Genomic DNA, 21,005 nt, shown 5'->3' on the forward strand with positions numbered 1-21,005 from the left:
GAGCATCAGCCATAGTCTTGCAGAACACAGAAAATTATTTGCAGAATCAAAATATATTGCACACAGGCACTGAGTGTTCTGTGTTGAATTGACATGTGTGACTCCACTCTTTTACTATAGGTGATATACGCAATGACTTATACCTGACGTTAGAGAAGGGAGACTTTGAAAGAGGTGGGAAAAGTGTGCAGAAGAACATTGAAGTGACCATGTATGTGCTCTATGCAGATGGAGAAATCTTGAAGGTAAGTGCTTATTCCCTCTTTGAGCTTCAGGTGCCGTCTGCTTGCTCCATGGACAAGTTCTTCTTTCCTTGTCTCTGCTGCAAGGGAAGCACCAAAATAAAACTAGATCTTAGTTTTTGAACCATGTAATATGATGAAGTCATCAGTTAGAAATTTGGAGCACTCTCCCTTCATGCCGCAGCCCAGAAAGCCAACCGTATCCTGGGCTGTGTCAAAAGAAGTGTGACAGCAGGTCAAAGGAGGTGATCCTGCCCCTCTACTCTGCTCTTGTGAGACCTCACTTGGAGTATTGTGTCCAGTTCTGGTGTCCTCAACATAAAAAGGACATGGAGCTGCTGGAGCAAGTCCAGAGGAGGGCCATGAGGATGATAAGAGGACTGGAGCACCTCCCATATGAAGACAGGCTGAGAAAGTTGGGGATGGAAAAGAGAAGTCTGCGTGGAGACCTCATAGGAGCCTTCCAGTATCTGAAGGGGGCCTACAAGGATGCTGGGGAGGGACTCTTCATTAGGCACTCTAGTGGTAGGACAAGGGGTAATGGCTTTAAACTTAAACAGGGGAACTTTAGGTTGGATATAAGGAAGAAGTTCTCCACAGTGAGGGTGGTGAGGCACTGGAATAGGTTGCCCAAGGAAGTTGTGAATGCTCCAACCCTGGCGGTGTTCAAGGCCAGGCTGGACAGAGCCTTGGGCACCATAGTTTAGTGTGTGGTGTCCCTGCTCATGGCAGGGGGGTTGGAACTAGATGATCTTAAGGTCCTTTCCAACCCTAACTATTCTATGATTCTATGCCAATAGGGGACTTGGAGAAAAGATTCATAAACTGAAAAGCTTATGTAATTTCAAATGTGATGTTGGTGGCTATAGTAAAAAGAAAAATTAGGGTAACTAATCAGAAATAACTGAAGAGTAGATGACAAATACCTAAAATTATATAATGTGTGTTGTACAACATGATGCAATGCAATTAGAAGAGAGACTTTTAAATCTGAGTTGTTGGAGTTAGTTTTGGGAAAGAAATTTGAGTAGCTGTATTGCCAAGATCTTGACTTTCACCCTGGGATGGCTCCATTCCAGCTGTCAATAGTGATGGTTAATGTTTTTCTTTCTTCTTCCAATCTTTTAGTATTCTTAAAGAATAGAAGGTAGGCAAGTCAGCTTTGGAGGGGGGTGGGAAGGTGTGAGGACAGAGAAGTAAATGGGAAGTATTCCAGTATAAACATGTATCAGAAATAACTTCCCCCTGCCTTTTTTCTTTTTTTTTCACCTCCACTGCGGTAAAATTGCCTGTGTAGCCGTTTTCTTAGAAGAACCTAAACACCCCAGTGCTTGTGTACCAAACTCACAGCCACAATCTGATTCATTGGTTTTTGTTTTTTAGTTGAAAGGATGTATTTTCCTTTATTACTATAATTACTCGTGATTCCATTGAAAGTAAAGTACGTCTCTTGTAAGGAACTGGTTTGTGCTCATAGCTGTTGCAGGAAGATCACAGTCCTTTTCTGTTCAATTCCATTAGGCATACCTTTCAAATTGAGTGACAGATTTTTAATCGTAGCTTCATTTCACAACAGTCTGCCAAAGACCTATATAGGTCTTTTCCCTCCAAACTGCAATATCAGCATCTTCAAATGCTAACGTACATAAGAGTAGAAAATCATACTGGAACTGTGGCTAACGATTAAGTATAAAAGCCATATAATTTCTAGATATTATCAGTCTTAACTTCTGCGATTTTGATTGGAATGGTTATACACAGTTACTAAGTTATCCTTTTCTTACCTTTACTTGTAATAGTGCTTCAGGGCTTTACAGGGGACAGTGGAACAGACATGGTACAAACAAAGACTACTGAAAGGTAGTCAATCCAAGTAGGAAAAAAAATGTGAATGTTTGTCACAAAGGAGAGACTTTACATAGAAAGGATTTTTTGGTGTTTTTTTTTTTTTTTTTTTTAAATGCCACATGTTTAAAAGTAAATCTGTGCCAGTTTTTATGTTATTGCTCCTCTGTATAGTTGTAGTTAAAGTAACAAAGATACTTCATTTACATCAGGGAAATCTTTGGTTCATGACATCTTATGATGCCTAAAATCCATTGTGTTTCAAACGTGCAGATAGTAGAAGTTTTCTACGTAGGAAAGACATGATAGTATAAGCTATAATATCTACTGAAAAATAAGTAAAAGGGGCATCAAGGACACTAGAAGTTGAACTCTCCTTCCCTTTGATTGGAACTCCTTCTCATTGCTTAGGTATATGTGTTCTCTCTTAACTGCAGAATGGAACTAGGAAAATAACATGTAAGACTGTCGGATGAACTGACTGTAGAGGCATAGTTCAAAAGTGCTGAATGACAATTCGAAGTAATAATCCATCCACATAAGAGAGAGAATCAGCCACCTAGAACTGAGTTTGCAAACTAATCATCTTTCTTCTTTTATCGTTACTGCCATAGTTTCCACATGATTTAAAAATTCTGCATATTCATCTACCAAAGTTGAAGCACATGAGACAGGCATCTGGAATTGCTTCTAACTTAGTGGGTTATCTTGCCATTCACTGGTAACACCCTTGTAGAAGACAGTTGACCCTGTTAAGTGTATGTATATGGTTGCTCTGAGTCTATAGAAATGCTCTGAAAATTGTAAGGATTCAGCTCCTTAAACTATACATTTCCAGTTTGTCTCAACTTTCAGAATGCAAAGTTTGGTTGTAAAATACAGGCAAAGTTTGTGCTCAGAATCTTGCCATGTTTCAGGTGAAAAGCCCACTCAGTTCTAACCATCCCACCTGTGCAGTGAGCTTTGGGAAGTCTGAGTATCCATTTGTCTAAAACTTTGCACAGCCCTGTTAGTCTGGCTTATTTTAGTATCCCAAATGGATACTGGTTTACCTTTTATGTTAAGAATTTAGTTTTAAACGCTAGGTGGCTTATTTTTCACTGCAATCATCTAGTTTATGTAACCTTCAGTATGTACACCTAGAGCAGTGTTCTGTGAGGAGGTAGCTGGTTTGCCCAAAGACAGAATGTAACCATTCCTAGATGAAGCAGCTGCAAAGAGACTGCTAGATCTGGACTTTCATTTCAGTCACTCAGTATAATCTAAAAGAAAATACTGAAGTTTTTTAATTTAAATGTTAAGAATAAGGTTTGTGTTGGATAGGTTTGTGCAGAACTGATGAAAGGAATTGCTTTCTTTGGGTTCCCTGACCCCCAGATGATCACTTGCATGACCCAGCATTGCTTTCACAGTCAAGTGTAGCTATTTTATTTCTTCCATTTTCTTTGTCTAATGATGACATTAATTTAATAACTTTCAATTGGTGATATAGTAGAGAAGCTAATAAAAAACTCTAATCTTACAATAGTATGGGCAGAACACTGAAAGTTCAATCACTGATCCAAAGCAGTGCTCCTCTTGGTTGAAATATCCTTTACTGTTCCTGACCTATGCCTTTCCAAAGCAGAGACTGCCAAATGGAATAGAGTGTGCTGAGTTACACCATACAGCTGGGAAATTGCCACAAAATATTCATCTGATATTAAATAAAATCTCTAAACTTTGCCTGACCAGCAGCACAATCCACAATTATGTCTTTGTGCATAGAAGTCTTTGTGAGGACTTTAACAGAACCACACACAGTGTTAAAGAGAATATTCTGTCTGCCTCAAACCTTTATTTCTATTGAGTATATCTAGGTCCAGAAATAGTCCTATTGAAAGCAGTGAAATTATTCCCAGAATACAGTGGTGTTCAAAATGAAAATGAGTATTTTCTTTTCAAAATGGTCTTACTCAATTGTTATCATCTTTCAATACAGTCTGAAAAATAAAAACCTTTGACACATTTCTCACTCTTCTTTCTGTTCCAGTATCAGGAGTATCTTTTTAATTGCAAGGTATACCTTAAATGGTAAAATTATGACCTAATACTACTTCTGGTTTAGCTTCCTTTACTTGCCTCTGCCTTCTAGTTCACCTACATATTTGGTTCTCGTGGTAACTAGGTTACAAAACCTATTTTCATATTTATATTTTTGCCAATCACAATTCAGAATTAAAGATTAAACAGTCTTCCCTCCTCGGACCATAGATTGTAGTATAAATGCTTATCAACTACATTAACAACCAGAAGGAAGGACTCTTCGGGTATCTGTTTATTTAAAATAAAGTTCAGCATTCAATGACCACGTGTCTGCCAGGGCAGGTAATCTTTTCAGGCAAAAGGAAAAAGCTCACATTAAAATTTTAATTTTTACTGTACCCTACAGGAGAAATACAAACATTGTTTTAGTGTCTCCTAAGAACCTCACGCAGAATGTGGTTTCAGTTGCTGTGTTGAAGCCCAACAAGTTACTCTGAGTACAAAATATAACTGGAATGTTGCAAGCATTCTGTTTTTACTACTGACACCACTACACTCACTCCAACCTGTTCATATCTGCAACAGTTAATTCTTGTTGCTGTACAAAAAAAAAAATCACCTCTATGCTGAGGTTGTGGCATGTACCATATGTGGCTAAGGCTTACTTGAGAGGACTTAGTTTTGGGAGTGTATGTTACAGTCCCTCAGGTTGGATTAGAGCCTTTGCAGTGAATCTCTGTCCTGGGAGGCTGTTTTTTCATTGAATCCTAAGTTTCCAGGTATCTTTTATTTCTTTTGGGGCTCCTTCACAAATGCTTAACTTTCTTGAAGGCAGAAGAATATTACCACAGGCCAAACTAACCGAGTCTGGTTGATGGGATATACTTCATTTGGTAGTCTTTTGATTACAGGTGAATAAATCAAGTCAACATTGTTGGTATTTTCTCGGGATAGACTTTGGAGATGCCTTGGGGAAATGGCCAGTAGTTTTTGTCATGGTACTGTTCCATGTGGGGTGTTTCATATTGCATGTGTTGTTCTGGGTCTGCTTAGCTTCTTTTTCTTCCTGGATTCATTATCCTTACTATATTATGCTAAAAGTGAAGAATCTCCTAGCTCTTTTTTCTGCATGGTTTTTTAAGATGTCGTATCTTTCAGATCACTTTGTAAATACCTAGAACATGGGGTAGTGCTTACATGAATAAATGTGCTTCCTGCTCCATGTCTTCATTACAAAGGACCTTTTACTGTCCTGATTTCAGGATTTCTACTAACTTCCTTTGCTCATGTTCTGACTAAGGATTTCTGTATTTCCTAAATGATATCCAACTCATTTTTTCTGTCATCTGTATTTTGAGGATACATAGATTGGTCAAGATCTCTGAGCTTCTTGTATCTCAAAGCAGAAATTTAGATCCCATTATATGTTTAGGTGATGACTATTCAACAGAAATTCTTTGCTTACCACCAAGGAACTAGTTTGATCAGGATTTTCTGGGATACTCAGTGAGGCTGGATAGTTGTAGTTTCAAAAGACCATTGTTTTTAAGAGCATGAAAAGTTCAGGTGTTGTTTCTGAACTGAGATACTGAAGCAGAAATCTGATTAAATTATAATTTAAAAAAAAGTCAAATATTACAAGTGATGGAACTATTAGGAACTTTTTTTAACTCATTGTTATACATTTGGACTCACGTGTTTATTGTATCTATTCTATACTTGATAGAAAACTTAGCTTAAATAATAACTTAAAATGCAGTATCATGGCTCCTAGCTTATCCTTTGACCCAACACAGAGTTTCAAGATCTCTTAAAAAATTTCTGATTTCATTGTGTCTGAGTTTCTGCTTCTGACTCTTTCTTTGTGTCTACAGAAGGATATGAATTATATAAAGGTTATCCCTGTGCAATAAAATGACTCATCCATAGTGATGTGCTGTCTTTTAATCTTGAATTGTTTTCTTTTCTTCCAGGACTGCATCAGCCTGGGCTCAGGAGAGCCAAGCAGGAGTGCATACCACTCTTTTGTGCTTTACCACAATAATAGCCCTCGATGGGGGGAAATCATCAAGTTGCCCATCCCTATAGACAGATTCCGTGGGTCACATCTCCGGTTTGAGTTCAGGCATTGCTCCAGTGAGTGCCAAATGTAACCAAGAGAAATCCAACAAAGCTGAGGTCTTTCCATTGTCAATGTATAGTTGGATGAGTCTGTTACTGGGTAGAAAGCAGGAAAGGGGCACTAACCTAAAATACAACAAAGGTGCACTGCTAATTAGCCAGTTGCTACCTTTGTTAAACAGCACATTAAAACCACCATGAACAATTAGTGCAGGGCAAAATATTTTGTAGATGTTCTCCCCTGCTGTTCTTTTGCTGTGTTTTCTTGTAGAATGTTTTTGTTACAAGCATCTATATTTTATATTTCACTGTGTTGGGCATGTTTGTTTTGAGGCTTGTCGATCATTTGCATAGAATTAGATACAGTGTATTGTATATTGCTTATGTAATCACATGCTTTTTGTTAGGCATGCAGAGAAGTTGGTGATTAACATTGTGGTATATATGGATAGACAGAATATGTACAAATACGGCTCCTTACTTCTTTCTCTTGCTACAGCAAAAGACAAGGGAGAAAAGAAGCTCTTTGGTTTTGCATTCACTCCATTGATGAGAGATGATGGCACTACCTTGTCTGATGATATCCATGAGCTTTATGTTTATAAGGTACCAATTCCTCTCTGCAGACTTCCTACTCATTCCTACTCATCTCTACTTGAGTTAAATACGTAACAGTCATTACATTATCTTCCCCCCCAGCCCCGTAAGAAGTATGTGAGGAACAGATTAGTAGTCATTTCAAGATTTTATAAATTCAAACTCAGATAACCAGGTATGGACAAAGTCTTCTGTTCTAAGGACAGATAACGGTGACCTAGCTTCTGTTAATCATACCCATTTTGAATTCAAACATACTAGTGTTTATGAGCGTTCAGCAGTTTTACCTGCCTGTGGCATTACTCTATACCTTTGTAGTATGAAATCATGCTGCGTTTCAAATGCAGCCTGTTAAAATGCTACAGCTTGGCAACCCTGTAGCAAGGAGTTTGGGGTGGGTTGTTTGGGTTTTTTCTTCCTGCTGATTTACCTTGGTTTGTTTCTTCAGTATGCTTTTCAGACAGCAGCACTAAGTTGTGCAGTTGGAAGATTGTGATAAGTTCTAAAGAGTCAGTGGTTAAGAGACCACACTTTCTAGAGCTGGGTTGGTTTGTGTATGTACAAGCCCTGAAGGTGGTAAGCACAGCTTTTTCTTAGAAGTGTTTTTGTGCACGCAGAAATCAATAAAAGTAGTTAGGCAGTTGCTCTCAGGATGTGAGTGTGTGGAATGAGATAGACTGGGTGCAATTCCATTTCTTGTCCTGTACACACAGTGTGATGAGAACAGCACGTTTAACAATCACGCACTGTACCTGGGGCTGCCTTGCTGCAAAGAGGACTACAATGGCTGCCCCAACATCCCCTCCAGCCTCATTTTCCAGCGCAGCACCAAAGAGACCTTTTCAGTCTCCACACAGCTTTCTTCTACCAAACTGACCCAGAATGGTAAGTAGCTCATCCTTCAAAACTGCCCAAAGCAACAGGGATTATGAAAAAGTAAAATATCATGGGTATTCTTGTGCTCTGTTTGTTTTACTAAAATATTCCTTATTTTAGTTTCATTATATGTATGATTTTTTTTGTTGACACTATTGAAATGACCAGAAAGTTTTTTGGAGGAAATAAGGATATTGAGAGATGGCAGAGAGATTACAGACATTACTGTAAGTGCAAGAGAAGGGTTATGACAGAATATGTTAAAGCAAAGTTAATTTTCATTAAATGATTGAAGAACAAAAAATGCAATGTTGGCTCTTCTACACAACCCAGAGGTTTTGTTCATCTTTTACAAAGTTGCTAAGCAAATAAAAAATTGTTGTGGCAACATCCCTGATGCATCGGGAGACAGAAGTGGATTGTCCACAGTGCAGTGTCAACTCACACAGGGAAAAATACAACCTCTACTCTTTCTAAAGTACTTTACTATTCCTGTGTTCATTTTTTTGTTAGTAGTATTGGACTTACTCTGTATTTCTCTTACTTACTGTGTTTTTTCCCCCTGAGAAGTGTGAACTGCAACGAGAGCACAAGTGTAATATGTACTGAATCTCTGGTGGGTCTGGGGTTGCCATTCTTCCCTCTGTGTATGGATTCTAGCTCTTTCTCTCACTCCTCTGCAGTGGATTTGCTTGCCCTACTGAAATGGAAAGCTTACCCAGATCGTGTGATGGATATTTTAGGAAGACTGAGACATGTCAGTGGCGAGGAAATTGTTAAGGTACTACATGAAATAACAGGTTTTGGATGTATCTGTGATAGCAGGGGAACTCAGACCTGCAGGGCACTTCAGGATGTTCCCTCTTATTGTACTTTTTGGTTCACACTATGAATTCTCGGAGTGTAAGAATTGAGATTTTATTTTGACATGAAACTGAGCAGGAAGGTACACTCCAAAAACTGATGGATAATTAGTCCTTGGGATCAAAACAGAGCTAATCTTTAGTATTTCATTTACCCACATGTGCTGCAAGTATCAGCACCAACTGTTACACTCTGTAGGGCCACTCTTGTTGAGCCATGCTGCTTGCTGCTGCAAACAGCCACTGGCAGTGGTGGTCTGTGCAGACTTACCTGTTACAATAGTATTTTCTAGAGGACCGTCTCCAAAATTGCCAAGTGTGATTGGTCGTTTCTAGTGAGTGAAGAAAACAGAGCTGACTCAGAAAACCTGGCCTTTCCTGTGTTCCAAACAAGCGTGTAGAGGAGAAAGAAACAAGAGACCTTGAAAGCCGAGTTTTGCTCTATGGCCAGTGAACCATCCTGCAGACCCATTTTCCTGTCCCAGCACTGTGAAGAGGAGTTGTTGCCTAAAGCACCAATTGCTCTCTAGCGTGTCTGTCACTAATGTACCTCCTATCCGATCATTTCCTCATGTTTAGTCACCGCTGCTACACTACATGCCAATCCTTTGTGTGACCTGAACTTTCTTAGGTCAGATGAACTTCTGAATGCGTTTGAATACTTGTGGTCTCGGAGGCGGGGGGGCAGAAGTGCATTCCAGATATCCTTCTGATAATTTTAGGTGCTGAGAACTCTCCCTAGAATTTATTTCTATAAATCTTTTAAGTAAAAGGAGGAGATAATTTGTAATGGCAAACAACCAAAGAGAAGAAACCAAAGCAACATCCAATCATTTAATCAGTAGTTTCTGATTAAAGCCACTTTGCTGCTACTCATTTGAATGTTGCCATATCTTGAATGTTAATGTTCTTGAGAACTTTGTAATGGTAACTGAAGAGGACAATACCCTGTTTATGTTGGAATTCTTCAAGAATGTCATGTTTTGCACACTTGATTTGCAGGATGGTGTAAGTATCTGGGTTTTTTATAGAGAAAAGCATAAAAAGATGTGTGTTAAATTATTCCAAAGGGAGACGTAATTGATTCACTCTTTAAGTCACCTGCCATTTGGCACTGGGATATGCAGTAATTCAGAAAAAAAGAAATTTTATCCTTTCAGAGGCTTCATAAATTGTTATATTTTATTTATTGCTTTCCACATCAGAAATTTAATTAGAATAGATTACAAAATCATGGGAGAATATGCAGTTGACTTGGTCTTCTGCAGTCTTCTTCACAGTCATCCTTTCCAAGGACTGGGCTTTCAGGAAAGAAAATCACTGAATTGTTGCCATTCAGAAAGCCTCAGTGTACATACTTCTTATTTTTTAGTTTCTCTGCCATTTTTTTTTTTTAGACATACTCATTTAAAGAGAAAAATTCTTCATAAAAGCAAATGAAAATCTGTTGCATTGCATGGATGAACCTGAAGTGGTTTGTCTTTGGCAAGTGTTTCACAAAAATACCAACATGCATGAAATAATTAAAGCAGGGGGGAAATAAGCTTCTTTTCAATACAATTTCAGTTTGAAATTCTTTGTTTATTCTTGTCATTTTAGTTCCTACAAGATATTCTTGACACATTGTTTGTAGTTTTGGATGACAACACAGAAAAGTATGGTCTGTTGGTCTTTCAGTCTTTGGTAAGTTCCTGGATTGTTACTTTATCTCATGGTCAGTAAGTTCTAAGTTTCTTATTATCATGTTGCTGGTATTTTACTTCCATAAAATATGAACTATTCAGCTGGATCCGGCCTTATATTTTCTGTAGTAATCTTGGGTGAGGAGGGCAGATAGTCCAAACAGATCCGAGGGTAGCAGTATTTGCTGTCACTTGGGAGAAGCAAACAGTACCATGTAATAACTACTGACTGTTTAAAGAAACTCATGTATTTCTTTGTTCCTTAGCTTGTGTAACTTGCTTGTAGAAACCTAGCAACAATGTGCAATTTCCTTTAGTATGGGTTCACTTTCTCATCTCCCACAGGTATTCATCATAAATCTGCTGCGTGACAGCAAGTATTTTCATTTTCGACCTGTGATGGACACTTATATTCAGAAGCACTTTGCAGGAGCACTGGCTTACAAGTAGGTTTTGTTTATCCATCACTTCAAGAGACAGTATTAGCAAGCTTTTGAACAATGTCACCATCAGAATCATAACCTTCATGTTAGTCATGGTTTTCAAAATCAGAACTACTCAGATGAAAGTTTTCCAGCACAGTTACAGAGAAAAGTAGCTGAATGTCACGTGTGGCTAAGAAAGACTTTGGAATTTATCTGAACTGGCAAATCCTACTTTCTTTTTTTTTTTTTTTTTAGCTGAAGAGACACTATCACTCAGCAACAACTCATTATCAGTGTGTATTAATGAGCTACCAAGAGCATATACGTTTCTTGTCTTAAAGGTGTTTGGATAAAAGACTTGTGTGAAAGCTTAGAGAACTAACAGTAATTTCCTCTTTCAAAGTAGACGGGTGTTCACATGAGAAGATGTTCTATTTGATTACAGTAAATGTATTAATTTCAGGAGATCAGAAACTTAATTTTCACTGTCATTTTGAAGATTCTGCCTTGTTTTCTCATATTCTTTTTTGAGTTTTGTATCAGAGATTAGTACAGATTTTTGAAAGCAGAAACAGTTACCATTCAGGGTGTTGTTTTTTCTTTCTCTTAGACCATTTATTTTGTATATTTGAGCATATTCTATCTATTATAAACTATTGAAAAGGGCTTATAATTGATGGGTTTAAGCCGTTCACATTTTAGTGTAATTAAAACAAATATAAAAATTTAGTTAATGGCAGGCAAAATTGTAGATACTGTATAACACAGGAAAGCATAGTCATCTTCAGAGGGTAAAAAGATGTTCTGCTCTGTGTTAATTACCACCTCTTTCAGACAAAACAAATGATTTTTGATAGTCTGATGTCTGAAGTAAAACATGCTTTTTATATAACCCTTTTGGTTAGTCCAAATGGTATTGTTCACTTAAGAAAATGGATGCATGTATTTTCATTGTGATGTTTGTTTCTAAAAACTTCTTACTTAGATGAGATTTGGAATTTCTTATCAAAAAAGGAAAAATAAAAAGAGGATATTTTGGTCTTAAAACTATATTACATGCCTTTATCAAAGCTGTCTCTTTAATAACATCTCTTTGATGTTCTCCTAGTCTGCCTCATGGTGTAGGTCAGTTACAGAGAAGAAGTTATTTCTGGTTTTGAAACCTGAATAAATATACATATTTTGTAAATTAAGTGGCGAGGACAGCAATAGCTGACCACTGAAAGGGAGTGACATGAAACTACTTCTCTCTAAAACCGTAATGTTTGTTGCCTGTCTGATTTTAAAACAGTGCTGAAGGTTCCTCTTCTTTTCACTGTTATATTCAGAGAACTGATCCGATGTTTGAAGTGGTACATGGACCGCTCAGCTGAGCTTGTGCGTCAGGACCATATCCAGGAAGCAATGCGAGTATGTATCCAATGGAATATTTGTGTCTCTCTTCCATCTGTGGCTACAAAAACCCCAGGGAAGCTGTAAATAAAACCCAGGGTAGTCTGGCACTGACTTCTTACTTGTTTATCCAGATTTTTTATATATATAGTTTTTGCCAAAAATTTTATTTTGGGGTGATTCACTCTTGTGCATTAAAAACCAGAAGAATTTTGTCTCCTTAAGTCCTTTTGAAGCCCTGTGGAGAACTTAAGTGGGGCTTACATGGAACATATATGCTCTGGCCATTTATATGTGTGGTCTGCACCTTGCACTTCAAGAAGCAGTTATTTTAAAAGTATTAGGTAGAGGTGCTGTGGATCAGAGATATGCTTTTAATTTCTGGCTGTGAGACAGGTTCTTTGTATTAGGGGTTGAAGTTCCGGAGTACTTTAAGGAGATAAATGAGCTTTTAAGTGGATGGAAATTCTAACAACTGTCATTGCACAGGACCTGAATCACAGTTCCGTGATGAGAGCATGATCTCGCAGGAAGGCACAGCTTCCTAATGGTGTGGAAACAAAGGGAATAGTTTTGGTGCTATTGCAGAGAAATCGGAGAATAAATAGAGTGTTAGTTTCACATATGTAATTTAAAACAAAAAGATAATGTGTCATGTACATCATGCACATAAATACCAGATTCCAAAATATGTGGCAAGATACTTTTCTCTGCGTGAACATCCATCTCTACCTTCTTACCCTAAGTAAGCTTCTGTCCAAACATTTGAGTCTGGGCACTTTGACAGCTGGTAGCAGTGGCAGAGATTAGCACTTCCTTTCTCTCACTTTCTCCTGTCAGTACAAATAGATGAAGCATCTCACAGGTGAAGCACACACACATACATACACTATTCCTTTAATTTCTGGCAACCATTTGGGAAAGACAGAACTTGTTCCTTGTAAATGTGTTTATGCTTGTGTCTTGGTGTATGTTTCAGACTTTATTATGGCTCTTTCTTCCTGTGATATTTTTTTCTTTGTTTTGCCTCCTTTAGTCTGATTTAGTCAGCATTTTTGAGGAAGTAGTTATTTTTTGAGAATCCTGGTTCCATCTGAATGGTATGGCGTCAGTGCCATCAACTAGCTTCCAAGCTCTCCTGTTAAGATCGTATCCTCTTACTTACAAGGGCATTGTACCAGTGTTTACTTTGTCTTTTGTAGATATTTTTACATACTTAGAAACAACTTCTTTGCAATACTTTTCAACCACAGATTCACAGGGAATGTTAAAAATGGGGCAAAGAATCTTTTCAAGAAATTAACAACTTCCTCTTTCTTTTTGTTTCCTTCCTTCTTTTTTTGAATTGCAAAGAAACTTACTAAATTTATCAGATGAGAGGAAGATCTCTAGCTGGAGTGACTTCTAGAGGGTCTTCTTTCCTCTCAAACCACTCATTAGTGCTCTGTGCAGTGCAGCAAGTAGAGATATATGATACTGGCTCTGTGTGATTGGCATTTTTTGAACCTCATAGGAGACTTCTTCAGAATTATTAAAAATATGAATGCTGGAATGGTTTCAGAAGCTGGTTACTCAGCACACTTGTTTGTGAAAAAGGTACGTTCTTTCAAGGATTCCAAGGCAGCTCTTTGCTTACTGGGAATCTGAAGTGCTTACTTAGAAAATAGCTGTTGCCTCCATGAGCGAGATCAACTGGAAGACCAGACAGCCCAGGCCACCCCAAGCACAGGAATTATAATTACCACCAGAGTTTCTGCAGACACAACAGTGCATCTTCTACCACAGGCACTGCTGTCACATCTGATTTGGACAGTTACTTTTGCAAGTATATTTTGGAGGCCCATATTAAGGTCATTATCTTCTTCCATTACAGGAAAGTGATTGATTTTGTTTCCAAATTTTATTTCTGGCACTTGCTGCAAGTTTGCACCAAACCCATTATCACTGCTAATGTGTCATTAGTAGTACCATGTTCTGCTGTTGGCAATTTCTGTGGTCTTGGATGTCTTCACTACATTCCTTGGATTAGTAGTTCTGCAACTGAGAAAACAGAATAGCTCTCTATGCCTTCTGCCCTGAATTAGCTGTTAAATGTAGTACCCTGAAGTAGGTGTTGAAATCTCTCTGCACTCTTTTTTGGCTCTTGACTGACCATGTACATTCATGATGGATATGCAGATGCCTCGTAGGATTCTGATTTTCAACCTTGGCATTAGCAAGTGGTGCTCTAGGCGATTTCTAAAATTACTTACCTGCCTCAAGACTGCTCTTAATTCTTAAAAAAATTGTATGAAGCCTGAAGCAACTATAACTGAAAGGATATCTGTACCTGGATTTCTTCCCTCTCAAACCACTCGTGAGTGCTGTATGCAGTGGTATATGATACTGTCCCTATGTGAACGCATAAACAGCATCCAGGTACAGCTGCCTGTGACTCCACAGGCAGTTTTACTTTCCACACTAGTCATGGCAAAACTTAGGAAGTGTCCCTTGGAGATGCCCTCTCAGCCTCAGTTATCTTCAGTGGTAGAATCACAGATGATTTTTGCCTAGATTGAGGAACCCACTGAAAAAGCAAGACCTTTTCTTCCTCAGGAAGTCACATCTTCATATCAGTTTTCTGGAGCTGAACTGCACAGAGCAGGCATCAAACTTATTTTAGGGACTTTGAGGTACTGCATACCATTGCTATGGGGCTTTATGTGAGTCAGTGATAGGGAAAAGGTCAGTCTTCCCAGCTGGTTTCTTCAAACCCCTGATCATACTTTCTGAGTCATGCCAGCCAAGGAGCTAGTGAATGAGAGATTAGGAATTGCATCCTTCGCCTGCCTTTTAAGACTGGGCACTCCTCCAAATAGTTTTCTTCACCCTCAATTTAAAAAAGAAATGTCAGGCTGTTGAGTTTGAGATCAGTCTATCTCTGGACTTATTAATTTCTTCATTCAGAAATAATTACCTGATTTGGTGACTGTCGTGGTTTAAGCCCAGCCGGCAACTTGGAACCACGCAGCCGCTTGCTCACTCCCCTCCTCTTCCTTCCTGCCGCCGCTCCCGGAGGGATGGGGAGGAGAATCGGAGGAATGTAACTCCCACGGGTTGAGATAACAGCTCTCCAGTAACTAAGGTATAATACAAACCACTGCTGCTACCAATAATAATGATAAGAGGAATAACAAGGGGAGAGGCACAACCTCTCACCACCCGCCGACCGATACCCAGCCCGACCCGAGCAGCGATCTGGGCCTTCTGGGTAACTCCCCCCAGTTTCTATACTGGGCATGACGTGCTGTGGTATGGAATACCCCTTTGGCCAGTTTGGGTCAGGTGTCCTGTCTCTGCTTCCTCTCCTGGCTGAGCATGAGACCGAGAAAGTCCTTGGTCAGAATAAACACTACTGAGCAACAACTAACAACATCGGTGTTACCAGTGTTGTTCCCAGACTGAAAGTCAAAAACACAGCACGGTGCCAGGTACTAAGAAGGAGAAAAAATGACTGCTGTAGCTGAACCCAGGACAGTGACTTATATTTTATGCAGTCTCACTTCTTCTAAGAATACCAGAAAATTGCAGATGTAGTTGTAATTGTTCCATCCTGGTCAGCCTGTCTGTGGGACTTGCTCCTTCTTTTCTTGCTGATTCCTTGAACTTTGCCCTAGGTCATTTATCTGCTCTCACAAGACTCACATTGGTACCTTCACTTGAGCCTTTTTCTTCAACTGCATCATAAAAATGCTTCTTGTACTTGATGGGAGTATGCTGTTCTCTGGAAAAACACACTGGCATTAGCTGGAAGAAGTTTGCCACCTGCTCTGGAATGGTGAAGTGGATACTCAGAGACTACTGAAAATGGCTTTTATTCGCTTGTTAGGAAAGTAAGAAGTTCAGGTCTTCAGAGCTAACCTACTGTATATACACTGTACTTGTGACAAGGTTATCCTTCCTGCATACTCCAGATTCTTCCCTAAAGTAATCTTCGGGTTTCTTAAGTTAGGAATTTAATCCGTGGTTTATCTTAAAGCAGCTCTGTACAAGGTTGATGCATCTGTTCATACTCTGAACACTAGGTGTGATTTGCCTTTTGTTTGAATTGAATAGACCCGTCATCTCTACAGCAGATGAGTCCAGATGTGCAGCTGTATGCTCCCCAGGACCGTTCACTGGATTTATGGTTGTGCTACAGTAACACCATCAAATGTTATCTGAGCGTAATCCCTGAAGGCTCAAGTGACACTGGGGTCTCTGAACAGTATCTTTAGCCATTAGACCTTCAGAATAACCACATAAATTTATCCACTTTTTTACCTCTGTTATCACAGTAGCTTCTAACTGATGCTGCTTTTGTCATGGTGGTCTTCTGGTTTTAATTCTCCTGGGATATTGCAACCAACCACCAGGTAATATATGCAGGTTGAGATGTGGTGTTCCTGTATTCAGAGTGAACATGCATATGGACAGTGACTAGGGAAGGAGGGAAGGTTACTAATTAGTCGGTGAAAGTTCTTTGTGATGTATTATCTATATGCACATTTCTTATGCCTTTTCTTGTCTCTCCTGGACTACCACTGGTAGAATTTAGGGATTGCTTGGCTGAGAGGAAATAAAATTAGGCTTCTGTTTATCCATTCCAGTTTTGCATTTGTTGTACTGTGAGTCGTTGCGTTGCTGGTCACAGGTCAGTGGTGTGTGCTCACCTACTGCGTGAACATGCTCGCAGACTCTTTTTCAAAAACTTCCTTTAATTCAGTACTGTTTTTTTAATCTCATGCCAAACATAGTAGGCTTCAGTGCACTTTTATGTCTTTAGGCACAAATACACATCATATCTGTGATTTTCTAAGTAGTAAGAGCCAGTTAGTCCAAGTGCTGATTTGTACTAACAAGAATTGGTCTGTGTTTTTAGCATCTCAGCCATGTGTTTGAACTCTTTGTGGGTTCGTTCTAGGCAGCAGTTTGAGGTTGGTTGTGCTAAGGATGTGGAGTGTCTCTGAGCCTGCCATTTCATTTGCAACAGAAGATCATAGAACTCTATAGATAAATCCTCTGATTCATTGCAAAACATAATCTTCATATTAAAGTTACGAGCTTTCAGGTTAGAATTGTGGTTGTCTATACCAAACCTATGAAACAGCTTCTGTAAGCCCTTGTTTTGCTGTATTTGGTGTTAGCAACAGTGATGCTAACCTTAAAGAGCTGACTCTTGTGAACCAATTGACCTTTGTCTGCAAACTATCCATACATACACAGTGTTATTTCCTGATGATGTTCCTTGGTGTGAGGAAGCTTCACTGGGAGATGTTTCAATGCAGAATTATAAACAATGTACTGACAAATGACCCAAGTTGCCATCATTCCTGAAAGAAAAATGGCTGTAAGTATCAGTGGCATTTTGAAATCTGTGATGGCTTTATAAGGAATTTCACATTCCCCTTCTCTATCCTTAAAGCTATAGCATTCTAAACCTTACAACATAACATTGCACCTTTGTGCATGTAGTGTGGTGGTTCAATGAGGGGTGTCTTAGGGATGCAAAAACATCTGATGAGGGCAAAATTTGTCTTCAAATTAACTTTCAGTTTCCAAACCGTGAAGTAAGACAAGAACGCTTTCCAGCAAATACAGTGCAATATTACTAATGTTTCTGTATAGACTATAATGATGGAAGCTCCAGCCTGTTTGCTTCCCATGCTGACTTAGGAGGATATCATCAAACTATGCCTCCTGTCTTTTCTTAATCCTGCTTTTATGGTGTATCATGTTAAGCACTGAGGGAAGGAGTGAAGTTGAAATGTCACTGGTACATACTTACAGTTCAGTGTTGACAGTTACGTTACACCAAATGATCAAAAGGGCCTTGTTGCTGTGTGCAATGTTACGTCGCTGTGTTAGTGCATGTGAGAACCTTTGATCGATTGGTAAGCTTGTTAAGGGCTGCGCAGAACAACGTCTTTTTCTTCATTGACACTGCTGCCAAATAAATGGAGTTCTGAATAATGCCATTTACAAAATTTTAGTTAAAGATGTTTAGGTTGCAAATTCAGACCTAATGTAGATGTGTCATTGAGCAAGTTATCATTCTACTACAGAAAGGTCCAATTGCCAGTCCTTCGGGACTGCAGCATTTCTTGCACATTGTACAATGGTGCTAAAGGCCATCTTCTCTGCAGATTACTCTCCCTCTGCTGGGTGCTCTCCCAGTTTCATGTGTGATGATAAAAGAAAGATGCTTTAACTTGTCACAGCTCGAAGTTAAAAGCTGCTCACTACAGTACTGCTGCCTGCTACTATTTTGGGCTGCCAGAGGGCATCACATGCTGCTCTTGCTGTCTTCTATTTCTGCATCTGCATTTATTTCTGTTTGTACATGTAGCTGCCAGAAATAAAAGCGAACTTTGCTGTTGTGTTTGTATTGAAAAGTAGATTCTCCTTTTTCCAGGTAACCCTTCCTCTGTTCCACTCACAGTCCACTTAATCTAAATTAGCTAACTCAAGTAACTGGAAGCAGGAGAATAGCTTCTTCAGACATGCACAGTCATTGTGCCAAGTCATGAGAAAACTGGAAGTCTGTTATCTTCACCAAGATTTTCCTCAAATGACCTAACTTGAATTTGCCTGTTTGACTTAAGTGCATATTATTTTTGTTAGTGGAACATACTGGTAACAAAGATTATTGGTTGAGAATGGGTACTTGCCTATGAGTGGCTCTTCCTTAACTGAATTACATAACTTGCAAAACCTATTTTTCTTTCTCCTTTCTAAAACTGAAGAATTTAGTTATTATGCACCTAGAATCTTTCCTGGTTGTCTTTAAAGCTCCTTTATTTTTCTTTCTTTCTTTTTCTCTATCTTAATCTCCTCCTTCTCCTGCTCCTTAAGGCCTTGGAATATCTTTTCAAGTTCATTGTCCAATCTCGGATCCTTTACTCCAGAGCTACTTGTGGAATGGAGGAGGAGCAGTTCCGCTCTAGCATCCAGGAGCTTTTCCAGTCCATCAGATTTGTGCTCAGCTTGGACAGCAGGAGTTCTGAGACCCTCATCTTCACACAGGTTTGCTATTTTCTGCACTTCAACTGGCAAATCAAAAGGCAGCTATTTTCTGCACAGGTAGTATATATGGGCGCATGACAGTTAAATGCAGGCTAGTAGAATTTTCCCCCTCTAACAAGCTGATGATACTGGAAAACGACATAGCCAGTTAATGTTATTAGACAAACACTGCATCTCTTCACAGATACAGGTGAGCTCAACTGTGAACTTTCAAGAGGAAAGTGAATTGTCACATGAGAATATAATTTTTGCTCTTCACAAAAGTAAACTCTGTTTTCAAATCTCATATGTCTTACGGTTGGCTTCAAGAAATTTTAAATCCTTTATTGTAGTAACTCAAGCCAATACTTAGGGTCACAGCAAGATCACAGTAGAGAAGTTCGATTGATGTACTCACAGTCAGATAAACTTAATTCCAGCATACTCTAAAATTAGAGTCAGAATCACACACAGCCTGACCACAAGCATACTGTGATACCCACACTCACATTGAATACATTATATTAAATATGGCCCAGGTGACTTCACAAAAGTTTCATGTGGGCTTAAGATACTGCTCAAAGTGAGTAAGGGTGCTGCTAAGTTTTGTTTCATATTTTAAAGACCACTGCACTAAATTACATACTTCTGTGTTTAAAAGTTTTAAATAGTAATGTCACATGTTGTGTATGCCTTAGCTCAGAGAATGTCAAAATGGACCACCTAGAAGAAGGTGATTTGTAATCACTAATTTACTGTTTACAGATGTTCTGGACACCTACTGTAGTTTGCCAGAGAAGCAGTTGCTGTGAACGTTGCAACAAAACAGGGTGATTCCAGTGGCTAAGAAAGCTGCCAGCAGTGTGATCTTCTTAAGAAGCTGCTCTGAAAGATGTTGAGAACAGATACTCTAATCTTTTATTTAATCATCCATTAGAGGGTATAATAAGATGAGCCAGGAACATGAGAAATCAGTGCACAGACTTTTGCAGGTGAAGTGACAGCAGAAACAGCATCCTATCAGTTCAGTCTGGTTAGGGATCTTCTTTGTTTTTCAATTGTGTTGATCACAAATACAATAATAGATTTGAGGATGGGGTTATTTTCCCTTCTTGTCTCTTTTTTTCTTTTTTTTTTTTTTCTCTCCTTTTTCTCACTATGGTATTTCTTACCTTGGACTTTGTAATTTGTAAAGCCTGTCCTTGTTTAATCTTTGAAAAGTTTACTTTTTGTTTCCCCCTTGCCACTGTGTTGCCCCTTGATCCCAATTGCCCCATAGGCCTCTCAGCCTGGAGTGCAGGCGAGCGGAGCTGGGACTTGTGCCCCACAAAAATGTGGTGGTACTTCAAGGTCGTCATTTAATTCTGTAAGTAATGATCCCCAGAACTGCACAAGTATTTCATCGTGGATGTTCCCAATTAATCCCTTTTCCCTACCCCAAACCCTCTTTTCCTGCATATAAAGTGGAATTTAATGTTTAAGTGGCTGATACTTTAAAACTAGGAAATGTGGAGTATTTCAGTAACTAATGAAACAGCTTATGGCATGCACACACAAGAACAGTACTGAGGGCATATACGAGAGTGTGTATGTCAAATTGTTCAGGAGATCCAAGGAGTTTATGTACAAGTCCTGGAAACCTGGACAACAGTTAAATATCTACAGAAACGCTCGAGGCCGTGGGAGACTTCACACTTGTCCTCTTATCAAGGATATTAGAGAGATCTCAATATAGTTCTTTAAAGCAATGAGATTAAAACTGATGATGTCCTTCCAGGCAATGAGTTTGACATGAGTAATGTTTCGGCATATTTTAGGGTTTTGTACAAAAAAAGGGCCCTTCAAGGAACTGATGAAATGTTGTAGCTCTTCCTCAAGACAGCTCCAAAGCTGCCTGAAGAGATCCCATGCGTA

At 39.0% G+C, this 21,005-nt stretch overlaps 1 protein-coding gene across 1 annotated transcript in view; it reads left to right on the forward strand.

Moving 5' to 3' along the window:
- Positions 1 to 21,005, forward strand: part of DOCK3 (dedicator of cytokinesis 3) — a 146,461-nt gene that overhangs the window by 72,522 nt on the left and 52,934 nt on the right. The window contains 9 exon segments of the mRNA XM_010017634.1: positions 121 to 245; positions 6,086 to 6,248; positions 6,733 to 6,839; positions 7,544 to 7,715; positions 8,390 to 8,487; positions 10,169 to 10,252; positions 10,597 to 10,697; positions 12,005 to 12,086; positions 18,942 to 19,112. Coding sequence (XP_010015936.1) covers positions 121 to 245; positions 6,086 to 6,248; positions 6,733 to 6,839; positions 7,544 to 7,715; positions 8,390 to 8,487; positions 10,169 to 10,252; positions 10,597 to 10,697; positions 12,005 to 12,086; positions 18,942 to 19,112 — 1,103 coding nt within the window.

This window comes from Nestor notabilis, unplaced genomic scaffold (genome assembly GCF_000696875.1).
Source record: "Nestor notabilis isolate BGI_N333 unplaced genomic scaffold, ASM69687v1 scaffold7707, whole genome shotgun sequence".
NCBI lineage: Eukaryota > Metazoa > Chordata > Aves > Psittaciformes > Psittacidae > Nestor > Nestor notabilis.